General features: G+C 35.4%; 1 protein-coding gene across 1 annotated transcript in view; it reads left to right on the top strand.

Moving 5' to 3' along the window:
- Positions 1–13,089, top strand: part of WWOX (WW domain containing oxidoreductase) — a 531,112-nt gene that overhangs the window by 107,324 nt on the left and 410,699 nt on the right. Inside the window, exon 6 of the mRNA XM_056360980.1 lies at positions 8,304–8,392. Within this exon, the coding sequence (XP_056216955.1) occupies positions 8,304–8,392 (89 nt within the window). The remainder of the gene's footprint in view (positions 1–8,303; positions 8,393–13,089) is intronic.

Below are 13,089 nucleotides of genomic sequence, written 5' to 3'. Positions count from 1 at the left end.
TACTTAAACATTGTTGCCCTTTTGACCATCATGCTTTTCTCGTCTTGTTTGTCATCTGTAGTTGGGATACTAACTTTTCTTCTCTGTATGAAAACTGTATGTGAAATCCAGCTGTAAGTTTTATACATCAGTGTATGTATAGCTGTACATATGTGATAACAAGGTTTTAATTTTACAGATAATTAACAACAATAATATTGTATTGCAATAGGGATGTTCCTAGTTTAGTCTGATTAGAAAAACTGTTTTCCTCCAGCCTCTGCCATTTCCAACAAATCCATTACCCTGTTTGCCTTCTGTATTGTGTATTTCTCAGCAGCATATAAACTGGGTTTATTTAGTCTTAAAAACTTCCCATTGAGAAAGTTTTAAAAAGGAAACAAAGTCTGGAGCTTCTAAATTATCCCAATGCTGTTTGCTTTGTTGCTGTTTTTGAAAATGAATTCTGCTATCACTTCAAATTTTCCAGAATGAAAAGAATTGAAAGCATTTGAATAGGAGGCTCTCCACAGCTGAGATTGTTACATGTTCCCAGGCTCCCTCGATTATTCTGTAAACAAGAAGATATGTTTATTAGAATAGTAAACCATATACATGTAATATATTGCCAAGATTATTTGAGATTCCCTGAGATAAATTCAAATGAGCTTTACAGGAATGGGTGTTTGGAGACAGAAAGAAGTGATCTATATCCAGGGAAAGAAAAAAAAAATCCAGCTAAAAGTGGGCTCCCAAGTAAATGCCAACAGTTCATGTACATTAAGAGCTAAAAAAAAATTCAATTGCCAAAACCTATGGTAGATTTTTATTATTTTTTTAAAATGCATGTAATTTCTTGTTATTGAAGCAGATGTGTACTGCCTGCAATAGAACTGTGTGCATCCAGGAAAATTCAGAGGCATTTGGAGCCTACAAATTGAAGTATTCTGAAATTATAGTTTAGTAGGCTTTATTTGTGTTTTTGTTCTCTCTGGTTGAGGAATGAATTAAATTAAAAAATGTCATTAGGAAACTGACTTCTCTTACTCTTCTTAAGCATGATTTAGGGTTGTTTTACTTCAGAGAAGTTTACTTCTCTGAAGATACTGATTTCAGAAAGAAATGCAGCTGTTTTTCATTTTTTTCGTTTATAATTACTTCAGAAGTATAAAAGGCCAAATTTTCAGAGATACCGATCTAAGAGCTGACTAGTGTAAAGATTATGAAATAATATTATTATTGTGTATTGTACTGGTATTTACTACAGAGGATTTATAAAAAAAGTTACTACCATCTGAAAAATGAAGAAACCAAAAAGAAATGAATAAGTGTATTTTGCATTCCTTTTTATGTGTAGACATTTACTAATAGAAAGAGATAATTTAAAAATTACTGGGTAGTTTAAAATCACTTGCCCATGATTGAGAAAGTCCTTTCATGTCCAAGTTAAATATACAAACTATACCTAGAGACTTTAGTCACATTGCTGTATTTGTGACATAGAGTTCAAATTGTAGGTAAATTAAGTGCTTGGAAGAAGGAAAAATACGGCTTTGAATAGTGATTTGTTTAAATGTGAGGACCAAATGCTGGGCTGGTGTATGGTATCTTCAGAAACTGAACTCCCAGAAACTGAACTCCTTTATATCAGGTCTGTCTTTATCACTCTTCCATGTCTCTTGTCTTCAGAATTTCAATGGCTCTTTTGCTGCCTTTATATTTAATCTCTAGCTAAGGGAGGATACAGACTTCTCTGTTGCTTTTATGACCCAGCTGAGCTCAGCAGTTAAGTCCCCAGCTCAGGTGTTCTTTCTAGGCAATCAAGCGTGGGGAACTGCCAGTGTAACTTTTAAGACGTTCATTTGTGGTACAGTCCTACTACAGCTTGAGGGCTTCAGGTTTTTCTGAAGAGGCCTCTTGCCACTCTAAGTTGTAGATGATGCCAGAGGGATAAACGCTGTTCTCTGCCAGACATCCATAAATGTTCTAGAGAAGGGATAGAGACAAAGAAAATAATAATTCTTCTTCATTATTCATGATAAAATATATGTCCAAGGATGATCAGTAATTCCAGCAATTTGCATCCTTATACCGACCCATTAGGTCTTTAGATATGTGCTAGTCACTTGACCTGGATGAAGTCAACCCCTCTAGAAATTCCATTTTTGTGAAGAACATAAGGATCTGGTTTCTTGAACAGGAAGAACCAGGCTTACAAAATCAGGTTTTGGGAGAGCTCACACACAGCATGAAAATATATTTGACAGGACTGAGCAAGATGAATAGTGAAAAAATTTATACCAGTAAATTGCAACCAAAATACAGGTAAAACAAATACGTTGGGAAATAGTGAAATCAAGCATTACTGCATACATTTTCTTTCTAGTGGAAGAAAGAAACTCCTTTTCATCCCTGATTTTTTCACGAAGAATCAGGGTTAGTCCCAGCTATTTCCTTGTACATCACATAAAAGGGTTAATAAAATAATTCATATTTAGAACATTGGCTTGTGACATGTATCATCTTCTCTTGCAAAAGTTAGTGAAAATTTGAAAGTACTTTTTAGAAATTGCTGATATTGCGGGGTGGGGAGGAGAAAAACTAGGAAAATAAGTGTAAAATTGTTCTAGCATGATGTCTTCTAATGAACTTTATGAAGGTATATGAAATGTAGTGGAAGAAGATATTATTAAAGCATCTGGCATCTATGTTGGATTGCTCTTAAAGCGGTATGATTCATCTGTCCCAATCAGTTCCACGAGAAGTAGCTGCACAGCATTCAGAGCACACATCGAGATGAAGCTGGCGTTACATAAATACAGTTTTGCATGAAGTACCAAATGTTGACTACATTAGGGACAATAATACTTACAGTCCTAATCCTGAGTGAAAGCCTTTTTCCCTATTATGTACCTCCATAAATAGTGCATGGCACTGGCTATTGCCTGTCATAAGCTATGTGTCAAATTGTCAGACATGCTTCTAAAACAACCTCTACTTTGTCCTCAACATGGAAATATGAGTTTATTTGGGCATGGCTCGTCATATGCTGAGGTTTGGTTATTTGTTTACTTTACCTTTTTAAAGATAATTCCATAGACTTTTCGTCAGCTTTGATGTCAAATTCTTTTTTTCCCCTGAAGATTTTCTGTTTCTCTCACTGCATGTAAGAGCTATTTGCATTCCAAGACGGTGTCATCAAGATTTTTTTTTATCGAATTAAACTGCTTTTTACCGATTTATAATATTTTAGTTCCTCAAAGTCAGATATTTTTGTTGTGCTATGTATTCAGGTTTGAGTTAAGGCTTTTTAAATAGCAAAGATATATATATGATATTTTTGAGAGTAAAATTATACAGTAAATTATCTAGTGTCCACTATGTTACATTTTAAGTAGGCCCTTACAAAATGACTTGTACTTACGTAAGATGCAGGGGCTACAGCATATTTATTAAGACTCTTCAACTCTGTATGAAACTGGAGCAGTCAGAAGTAATGGTGTCTGCTGAAAGATTCTTTATCATATGAATTTACTTTTAGTCATCTATTATTTATTTCAGCTATTTTATATGCCATTATAATAAATATTATGACAGAGAAAGCTTTTATGCTTCAACTTATTGTACTGCTCTTCACTTCCTTGCAATCCTTCAGGAAAATGCAGCTATGCTTTACCTATATTTAACGTAAATCATCACTTACATTTGAATGAAAAATTCACTATGAAAAAAGGCTCCTTCTTCAATACCAAGACACAAATGCACAATCATGTTTACTGCCAAACTACTCTACCATGCAGTGTTCATTTTTAAACAGTTTTTAAGCTGTAAAGTGAATACATTGCATATAGTGAAATTGCTGGCTTTCTGGATGTTTTCACTTTCTTGTTAGTTTCTGGCTCAATAAGCATTTTTCTAGCATGAGTGCAACATATAACCAATTGCACTTAAGCATTTTTAATATTTTTGCTCCAATAGGGAGCAGCTTACATACAAAACTAAAGAGACTCTTTTCTGGTGTTATTTAGCGTACTGAAACTTACCTGGGAATATTGATAGAGTGCTTTTAGAACTGGGCATACAATCGTAAAATACAAGATATTTTTTTTTTCATTGCACTTTTCAAAATGTTACTGTGTTGTGTTTAAAAGAGGACTTGTTAGGAACCAGGGAATGATCTGCCTTTGGCTGTTTCCTAGAAGACAGGATGTTGGTGTCTGGACATTGTTAGCCTTGAGCTGCTTTTGAGGCTTCATGGAACACAAATACGCCCCATCCCAAAAGCACCATTCCAGCTGGTTCTAGCTCACCATGTTTTCACAGGGTTCAGTAGACAGTAGAATTATATCTGCTTCTTGTGTCTGTTCTCCTTTTGGCCAGTCTGCAAAGCTGGTCTGAGCCTAGTGGTGAAAGTGGTTTGGGACACAACTGGGACTTTCGGCCCGGGGATCTGCAACGGAGGGCATCATTGCATTTTGCACAGGCTCTCAGCAGCGCTATGTAGTAATGGTCCTGTGATTTAGAAGTGAGCTCTTTATTTTATACTATATTCTTTATATATTCTTTTATTTAGTTTCCCCTTAAATGATGTAATTGAAAATAAAGTAGTAGAGAGAGCATTAATATCTTTTGTCGATTTAATTTTAAAAATTCTGCAGTCTTCTGCCTTCGTGTATTGATTTCGCAATGTCAGTTTTAAGGTTGTCTTCTGTATTTGAGAAAGTGACAAGTCCCATGTAAGATTTCACAACGTAAAATGAGGCATTACTCAGTACTGAAAATATGTGAAGTGGAATGGTGAGAGACATTGGCATAATACAATTATGACGCATTAGATCAGGATTTGCAGCATACCATTAACAATCAGTTCTGACTGTGGATTGCAATTATAGTTATGATGCCTTTTAGCAAAAAATGTTTTTAGCTTTATTTTTTATTTGGAAAAAACATGTTTTCTTTTTCTATAAATATCACAATATGTGCTACCTAAGTTTATAGGGAAAGGGGGAAATCATTTTAACAAAGGTAACACTGAGCTACTTACTGTAAGGGGAAAAAACGCCCTTCTACTTGTCATTGATTGGAGATGTTCTTACATTATTAAGAACATACCTTGCAAGTATATTGCCTTATTCCTAGCTTTCAAAAAGAAATTGTGACATAGAAATAAGAGTGGGAAAATTTGGAATGAAAATTATTTCATACTAAAGGTTTAGCATTTCAAATTCTCAAACTATAGTAGGAATTGATGGTCTACAGAATACCTCTGAGGAGTGAGAGTTGCTTGAATCTCAGTTGACGAGGGAAAATCTGAAACAGAAAGGCTGGGAAACTTGTCTAAGCTCGTGGTATGTAAACTGATTCCTTCCTCAGTAACTGTTTGGAGAAAATACTCACGCTTGGCTTTTTGCATGCCTTCAGAAGCTGAGATGGCAAGCTCTGAGTGCTTTTGATGTCACATGCTCCAGTTTTCTCCTATGAGGAAAACAGAGCAAATAGGTGTGTCTGTGCTCAGTATGTACGCTGTGTATATATGAAGGAAATAGAGACTGTTACAATAAAATTTTTAAAAATCAAGAGTAGGGAAAAAATTGAAGAAAAAATTTTGTATTTTGCTATTTGCCTTTGCTGACCTATTCAATGGAAAAAATTGCTAAACCTGTCCTTTTCTTCCTTCCCTATTTTTCCTTTTTTCAGGTCATTTTAGATATATTTCCCCGAGTTTCCTAGCAAATGTTTCTTTGTCTTTGAAACACATAAAGTTGCAGAAAAAGCTAAAAGAAAAAAAAAAGGTGAAGTAGTGTTAAATTATTTGAAGTAAATTATCATGCTGGCTGAAGAAAATGGAGTGTCAATAGAAAGGTGATCTCATTTTGTTGGTGGAACTGGTAGAGAAGAAATACAATTATATGCTGTCTAAAGTCAACTATTTATCACTTCCAGAAATAAATCAGAAATTTATTTATGATTTTTAAATTTCAGATTTTTACATTCTCAGTGTATGAATCCACAAATCCAGGCCAATCTTAGTTTTTATTTTCTGTTTCTGAAAGTATTTTGGAGGCGTACTATTTTTTTTTATTTTTTTTTTTCCTCTTTTGGAGTTGAAATTCACAGACACTTCTCATGTGGTCTTGGAATTGGTAGCAGAGCTTAACTTATAACACCAAGAGGAAAAGCATTACCTGACTAATGCCATGTGGACTTAAATCTGTGTCCCCAAGAGGACAGTAGCTGTCAGCTTGTGGTATAGTCCGTTGAGCTACCTGATTGTTATTTTTCTGACTCCCCCTTATGTCCCTGTATTTGTAGCATTCTTGTCCTTTTACCCTTGGGAGAGACAGGAGAATGTTTCAACTAGGAAAGCAGAAGCAAAATAAACCCAACTATGCACACTGCTTCTCTATTAAGTAAACAACTGGACTGCAAAGTTGAAGAGACGTTGTTACGGAGCTCTATTGTATAATGCAGGGAAGCATCATCTTTCTCAAGTCTCTGACTATCAAACGTAAGAAAATATTTGCAGAGTGGGGCAAAATGAATTCCAGAATGATGTGCATCTTGTGAGGGTAAAAAACCTCTTCATAATAAAGTTTGGTTTAGCATTTTCAGACTCTTATTAATTGATACGTCCCATGGGAACTGAACCTGTTGAAATTTTAGTTGTATTTATTTTGCTGTCCTGATAAGTCTGTCTGGAGTGGGACAAAAGGCATTTGAGTGAAATTCTGCTTAAACCCAACCTGCAAGGTAATTATAATGGGTAGAATGGGTACTAGCAAAATAGAAAACAGATGTAGGGCGAAAAGTACCAGACGTAATGAAACTTGGGGATCCGATGAATTGCTTGAACTTGGAAGACAAAGGGAGCACTCTTCTTGGCTTCCTTCTGTGCTGACACGCCTGCTGCTTCCTTTTTGTTGCTCCAGAAATGCTCGTTGTATAACCTTGTGATCACAGTAGATCCACGTTGGACCACGGTGCTAACAAAGCTCCCACTGCCTCTCCGGTCAACTGATGCCTTTGATTGTGTAGTACCACTGTATCCGCTCCATCTTTTTGTTTTTCTTACTCTTCTTTTAGCAGTGCTAATGTCCAGCGTGAACTATGACCCTTGTATATAGTTGTTGGTAGCATGTTGGAATTACATGAAGTGTCCCTCTGATTTCTTTTTTTGCTGAATAAGCTAAGTAGAGTGGACTGAAAGCTGACATGTTTAGGACTGGGGAGAGTACAGGCTTTTGCCAGCTTTCTTTTATGTACCAGTTTGTGTTGTCAGTGGGTCTAAAAGTGAGGGTGAACACAAATACACATGTTCATAATTCCTTAGGGGATTTACATGGCCTATGGGTCTTGACAGTTGGTATTTTGCAGAGGATCATAGATGCCTGGAAGTGTAGCATTTGTGGAAGAACCAACGACAACTGTTGGATGTTGCGGTGCAGACACGCACACAGCTGCAGTCAAGTGAAAGCTGGTTCAGAACTGTGGCTCGAAAGAAGCACCGTCCGCTTGATTCTGTGATGATTTTCTCTTTAGTGGTTGCAATGAAAATAGACTTCTGGTTCATTTTGTTCTGGATTTGGAGTGTAAGTGTTTCAAAAGATTTGAGAACAGGGATCTTAGAGCTCAATATACTGAGCAGAGTTGTTTTGGTGTTGCCTAACTTTAGCCCCTTCAAGTTAACCTGTCATTTTATGGGAGTGCACATCCTCTTCTAGGTGAGAAGGTGGGTTTTAGTACATAAGCAATTTCTTTAGAAGATACTATGTATCAGTAAACTCTTATTGTATGAAGAACTGTGTAGGCTGATCAGTTGTTTCCTATACTCATTTTATACTGTCTTTATATCACCTGCTATGAGCAATAGATTGTTTTGGATTAATATATACAAGTTAGAATTTAGCTTATTTTTATGGAGTATTTACTGAGTATTTTTTCTATTGGTATGGTATGTAAAAAATACCATGCATTAAAAATAAAGTTTACTGTACTTTCTATTTCATGAGTTACGTAAGTTTCAGCAGCAAAATGGAAGAAAAAAAGATACCATATTAACCTTAACACTAGCTCATGTCGGTCCATTGTATTATATAAAGTTGTGTTACACAGTGTATGTTTTTAGCAGAACCACAAAATTGCAATGCTACTTTTGGCACTGACTGTTGTGCTCGTCCATTCTTTTTGATGATTTGTATTCACTTTGGGGTTATAATGTTAAACAAGGGAATCGGACAAGTTTCATAACACATTTACTGTAACATGATACTGTGAACTAAACTTGCTGTTATTTATCTTTTTTTTGGTATTTTCTCTTGTTCCAGCATAAAGCCAAGGTAGAAGCAATGACCTTAGACCTTGCTTCTCTTCAGAGTGTGCAGCACTTTGCTGAAGCATTCAAATCCAAGAATGTGTAAGTACTCAGAAAATTCCATGTAATAATTTCTTGTTATTTTAATGTCTTTATCAGCTGAACACAGCTGGCAGAATTCACCATAGTTGGACTGATCAGCAGCTACAGTTAGTGAATAATCTTTTCAAACGATTTTTTTTAGCGTAAATTAAAGATAATTTGTTTTCATCTTAAAAAAATTAAATAATTACAGCTCTCTTATTGTTCCATGTATAGCCCCAGCTTTGAAAGGGACATTGATGCCCCTGTGGCTATTGAAAAAGGCCAAAGCTGAACTGCATAAAAAACAGCTCAGGCAGCTTTTGTAAGTTTTGCAGTGGTTTGGAAGAGGTCAGGGATGGGCAATTAGTGCACTCCTTGTCTTACTTTCTTTTCTAACCTTCTGTCTCTTTTTATTTTTAAAGCATTAAAAAAATAGCCCTATGATCCAGACAGTTCCAATTTCCAGACCTGTATCTGGAACAGTCAATAATTAAAAAAAAAAAAAAGAAAAAAAGGGGTGAGAAGGGATGATAATGACATCACTTAACAATAGAAAAATTTATATAGAGATAATCAGGGTAGCTTCTGAATGGTTTAATTTAGCTTGAACAGAACAATGAATCTCTAAATTGAAGAAATTATTTGAAATCTTTAAGTGCCAAGTCTTGACAATAAATGCCACACTTTGTGCTTTTATCTGGTTTTGACCCATTGATTGTTGTGAGTATTCAAACTCAGCTATTTTCTGCAAATATTTCTGTAACACATATACATCTTACTTTACTTCTCAAGAGAATATGGTCTCTTAGACAGCTTTGAAAATATATTTTCGTAGGGAAAATATATAACAAAGAATGGTTTTTTCACTTTTGAAATACTGCCAAAGCTAAATCTCAGATGGATAGACAGATGACATTTTAGTACTTATAGGTCTTTTAGATTCAAAGAATTGTCAAAACTGACTTCTAACACAAGTTCTTTGCTGCCAAAATCCTTGGTAACAATATTTTCTTATATCATCTTCATATATTAAGGCTTTCTTGAAATAGAAAGACAAATCTTTGCAGTATTGCTGCTTTAATACTAACTTGTTTTTTTAACGTAAGAACAGTAAGTACTCTAATTTAGCTTTTTCATGCTTTTAATATGCTGCATTTATTTAAGAACTGTATGGTACAGTGAAAAGTTCAAACCATCCTTCTTCCAAATGCAGTTCTTAACTTGATTTGTGTGTTGCAGATCATACCATGGTCATCCTAGCTAGTCCATTTGGTATGCATGTTTATAAATCCTTAAAAGTGAACATGCCAGAGAACTTAAAAAATGAGAAGATACAGACTCATTAAAGCCTGTTTTACTTTTGTTGGTATACACTATTTTACCAGTGTAGGTCTGTTAAGCTACGCTGTCAGTGATGGACAGGTTTTACTAAAGTTTCGCTCATTTCATTTGGAAAAAATTTTAGTAATAGACAGCATTTATAGCCTCTGCCTTGCCTTCAGATATTTCTGTCTCTGTTATGTGCTCAGATTTGTTTGTGTGTGTGCGGCAGGGCTACTCCAAGCATTATATGAAAGTCTAAGGTCTGAATCTGTTGTGAGACTTGCGGGGGTTTGACCAAAATGAATTTCCAGTTATATTTTGTTTAAAATCTGAGGCTGGATGGAACCAGACCCCACACACTGCCTGTAGCAGTAGATCTTTTATCTGATACAGATACAGAAGACTTACCTTACAATCATCTGCACTGGCAGGAGAATGGACCAGAAGACCTACTAGGTCTTTCTGGCTTTGATTTTTTGTGATTTAACTATGTCTGTATGTGGTCAGAAAAGCAATTATATGGAAGTAGCATCTTATTACTACAATGCTAGCCCTATGTGTTTTCCAGCCCTAACATACACTAACTACTTTTGTCTTTTTGTTTATCTGTTTTGCTGTAGTGTCCAGAGGCTTTTTTGTCAGATCACTGATTCCTTTACATTAGTAGCTTTATGAGCAGTTGAAAGAAATCTTACAGGCTTCAGTGACAGAGTGAGTCTTATTCTTTATGCTTTGGCAAGTGTCTGCTGGTATCCTAACTTTCTAAAAAGGCTTTGATATCTCTGATTTCCTACACCTGCAGGAGAAGGCATACTGTGATACAGTCTCCCCAGTTCCTGTGGTAGGTAGCTCTCCTGTTAATTAGTACAGAAAATACGTTGTATGTAGAGTTTTCTTTCTTACAAATCTCTTACAAATTTCATAACAATATAAGTAGAAGGAAAAGCAAATAAAGTGTTTTTTTTTATTTTAAAGTAAACTATCATTTGAGTTCTGAGTTGTATAGATCTGGGAAAAAATGGACAGTAATTTTAACATGTGATGGGGAAATTTTATATGAATTCACGTTTTAATAAAGACCTGTAGTTTATTTCTCACAACATGTTATATGAAGAGGGCTTTAGTATTCAGTGGTGAACAGCTTAAACTTTTGGGTGCAGATTTATTGTCTGTTTAATTTCTCTGATCCACTGTTGCTTTTTGGGACACACTGGTATTCTACAGAATCTGTTGGTCTTAGTGACACCTGACATGATAACTGGAAATTTATAAAGTAGAGAACAGATTAGCTTGTCTTTTGAAATTCTTCTTTTCTAGGATACCTCTTGGCTCTAGATACTATTTTTTGTGTGTAGATATAGGGATGTACTCAGTCACATCACAATCTGGGAGAGTGTTCTTCCCTCCTTGATAGCTATTGGAAAAGAGTCTTCAAGGACTGTGTTTCACAGATCTCTTCCTGGATGAGAAAACTAAAATGAAACTACTTCAGAGAAAAGATCCCTAAATTTCATTGAGTTAAAACATCAAACCTATTGCAGCTGGGGAAGGTGATGGTGTTGGTATTGTGGGGAACAGCGGGAAAATTGCTGAGATTGTAAATATGCTGCCTTAATCGCATAACTTCTAGAGGGGAAAAAAAAAAAAAAAAGCTGCCTTGAATGTGCTTAGAGAATCTGAGAGATTGTGGAAACTACGTGAAGAATGAAGAAAAGCCATCCTCTGCTCAGCAGAAATTTACCAGGGGCTGGTTGTATACAGAAAGCAAATGATGCAGCAGAGAGAGAGTTGAAAGAAACACAAACAATAGATGGGAGAAAAGAGTTACTCTGAAAAGAAACATTTAATATGAATTGGAGTAGTACTTAAGAGCTAAGAAAGCTTCCTTGTTTGAAAGTAAAAATCAGATGATTCATCTTCAAGTTATCACGTTTCTGAGATTTTATAAGAATCTTTTATTCCTGTTTGGATTTGTTAGGTGTTGCAGCCTTCTCCACGGATAAAATTTGGGTTCAGAGTATAGAAACAATGGTAAATTTTGCCATATTCTTATAAATACATTCTAGAAAATCCTTCTTCCTCCCAGAAGAAGTTGTGATTTTTTTTTTGTTTGCGTTATCTATACTCTTGAGATTCAGAAACTATACAGCTGTTTCTCTTTCTGAGATTTTTTTTAAAAAAAATCTGTGCAGTTTCAGATAAAGCTTTGGGGGTGAAGGTTTTTTTCAGATTATTTCAGGTCCTGCATTGCAGTAGATTATAAACTTTCCTTACAAGCAGAACAGTGCTGTCGAGTTTTTCTTGCTCTCACACTTTCAAAGATTCTATGAGCAGAATAAGCTATATGTGATAACTTAGTTGGATCTCCCAAAGTTGTCTTTGGGAGAAGACAGATAAAACAATATTGCTGTTTAATGTTTGATCTACCTCTTACTTCATTGTAGCACAGCCTGAACACAGTGTGACTAATACATAAAATGGAAATCTAACTTGGTAAAAGACAGGGCTGAATGACTTAGAAAACAAATTCTTTAGAGAAAGCCAGTTTATTATGTTACAGTAATGGCAACTAACTTTAGGCTCTCTTGTAGCTTGAAATGAAACTCTCTTTATTTTTTTTTTTTAATTTTTTTTTTTTTTTACTTTACGGTGATTTCTGGCGATCTTTTAGTATTCCTAGCTTGTCGTCAAGATATATTCCCCACTGGATATTTCCAGCAGGAGTGAATGAGCTCCACCTTCCTTCCATGTGAAGATGGTGCTAGGGTTAGTATGAGAGTAAGAAAAGAGGTCTCAGTGTACCTAAATGGCTAGATTTGTTCAAGTTACTTCTTTTATCTGTATCTAGTCTTTTCCCTCTGCTACTTTCCAGCTCAGGCAGTTGATTGAATGTCTCTGTTCTGGAAAATCAAACAAATGATCTGTTTATAATAATGTTCAGGGCTAAGATGGATATAGCATTAGCAGAATTTTGTGCAGCTGGAAGAGGCAGACCAACCAATCTTTTGTATTAGGCTTTTGAAACTAAAAAACACTGAACTGAATCTCCTCTTCATTGAGTAAGCATGATGTGAGGAATAATGGTTGATATTAATCCACTTCATAGACAAAATGACTGCCCTTCTGTGATTGCATGCAACGTAGCATTTAAATTTAGTCAGCATCAGTGTTGGATAGTTCCAGGGTCTGTAGGACTGGTAATTGTGTAGAGGTGTGGATTTGTGGATGTGATATTTTGATATCTATTTCCTAATTTAATCATTACATATTTGACTCAAATCTGCATAATTTAATTGCGGGACAGCACTAATGTTTCAGTTACAGAATTTCCAAAACAGCTACCTGTTGTCAGTATTTACAACCATGGCATCATGGCATTTGCCTGCTCCTCA

The sequence above is a fragment of the Falco biarmicus genome, chromosome 15 (genome assembly GCF_023638135.1).
Source record: "Falco biarmicus isolate bFalBia1 chromosome 15, bFalBia1.pri, whole genome shotgun sequence".
NCBI classification, from domain to species: domain Eukaryota; kingdom Metazoa; phylum Chordata; class Aves; order Falconiformes; family Falconidae; genus Falco; species Falco biarmicus.
This window is presented reverse-complemented; position numbering and strand designations above follow the sequence as displayed.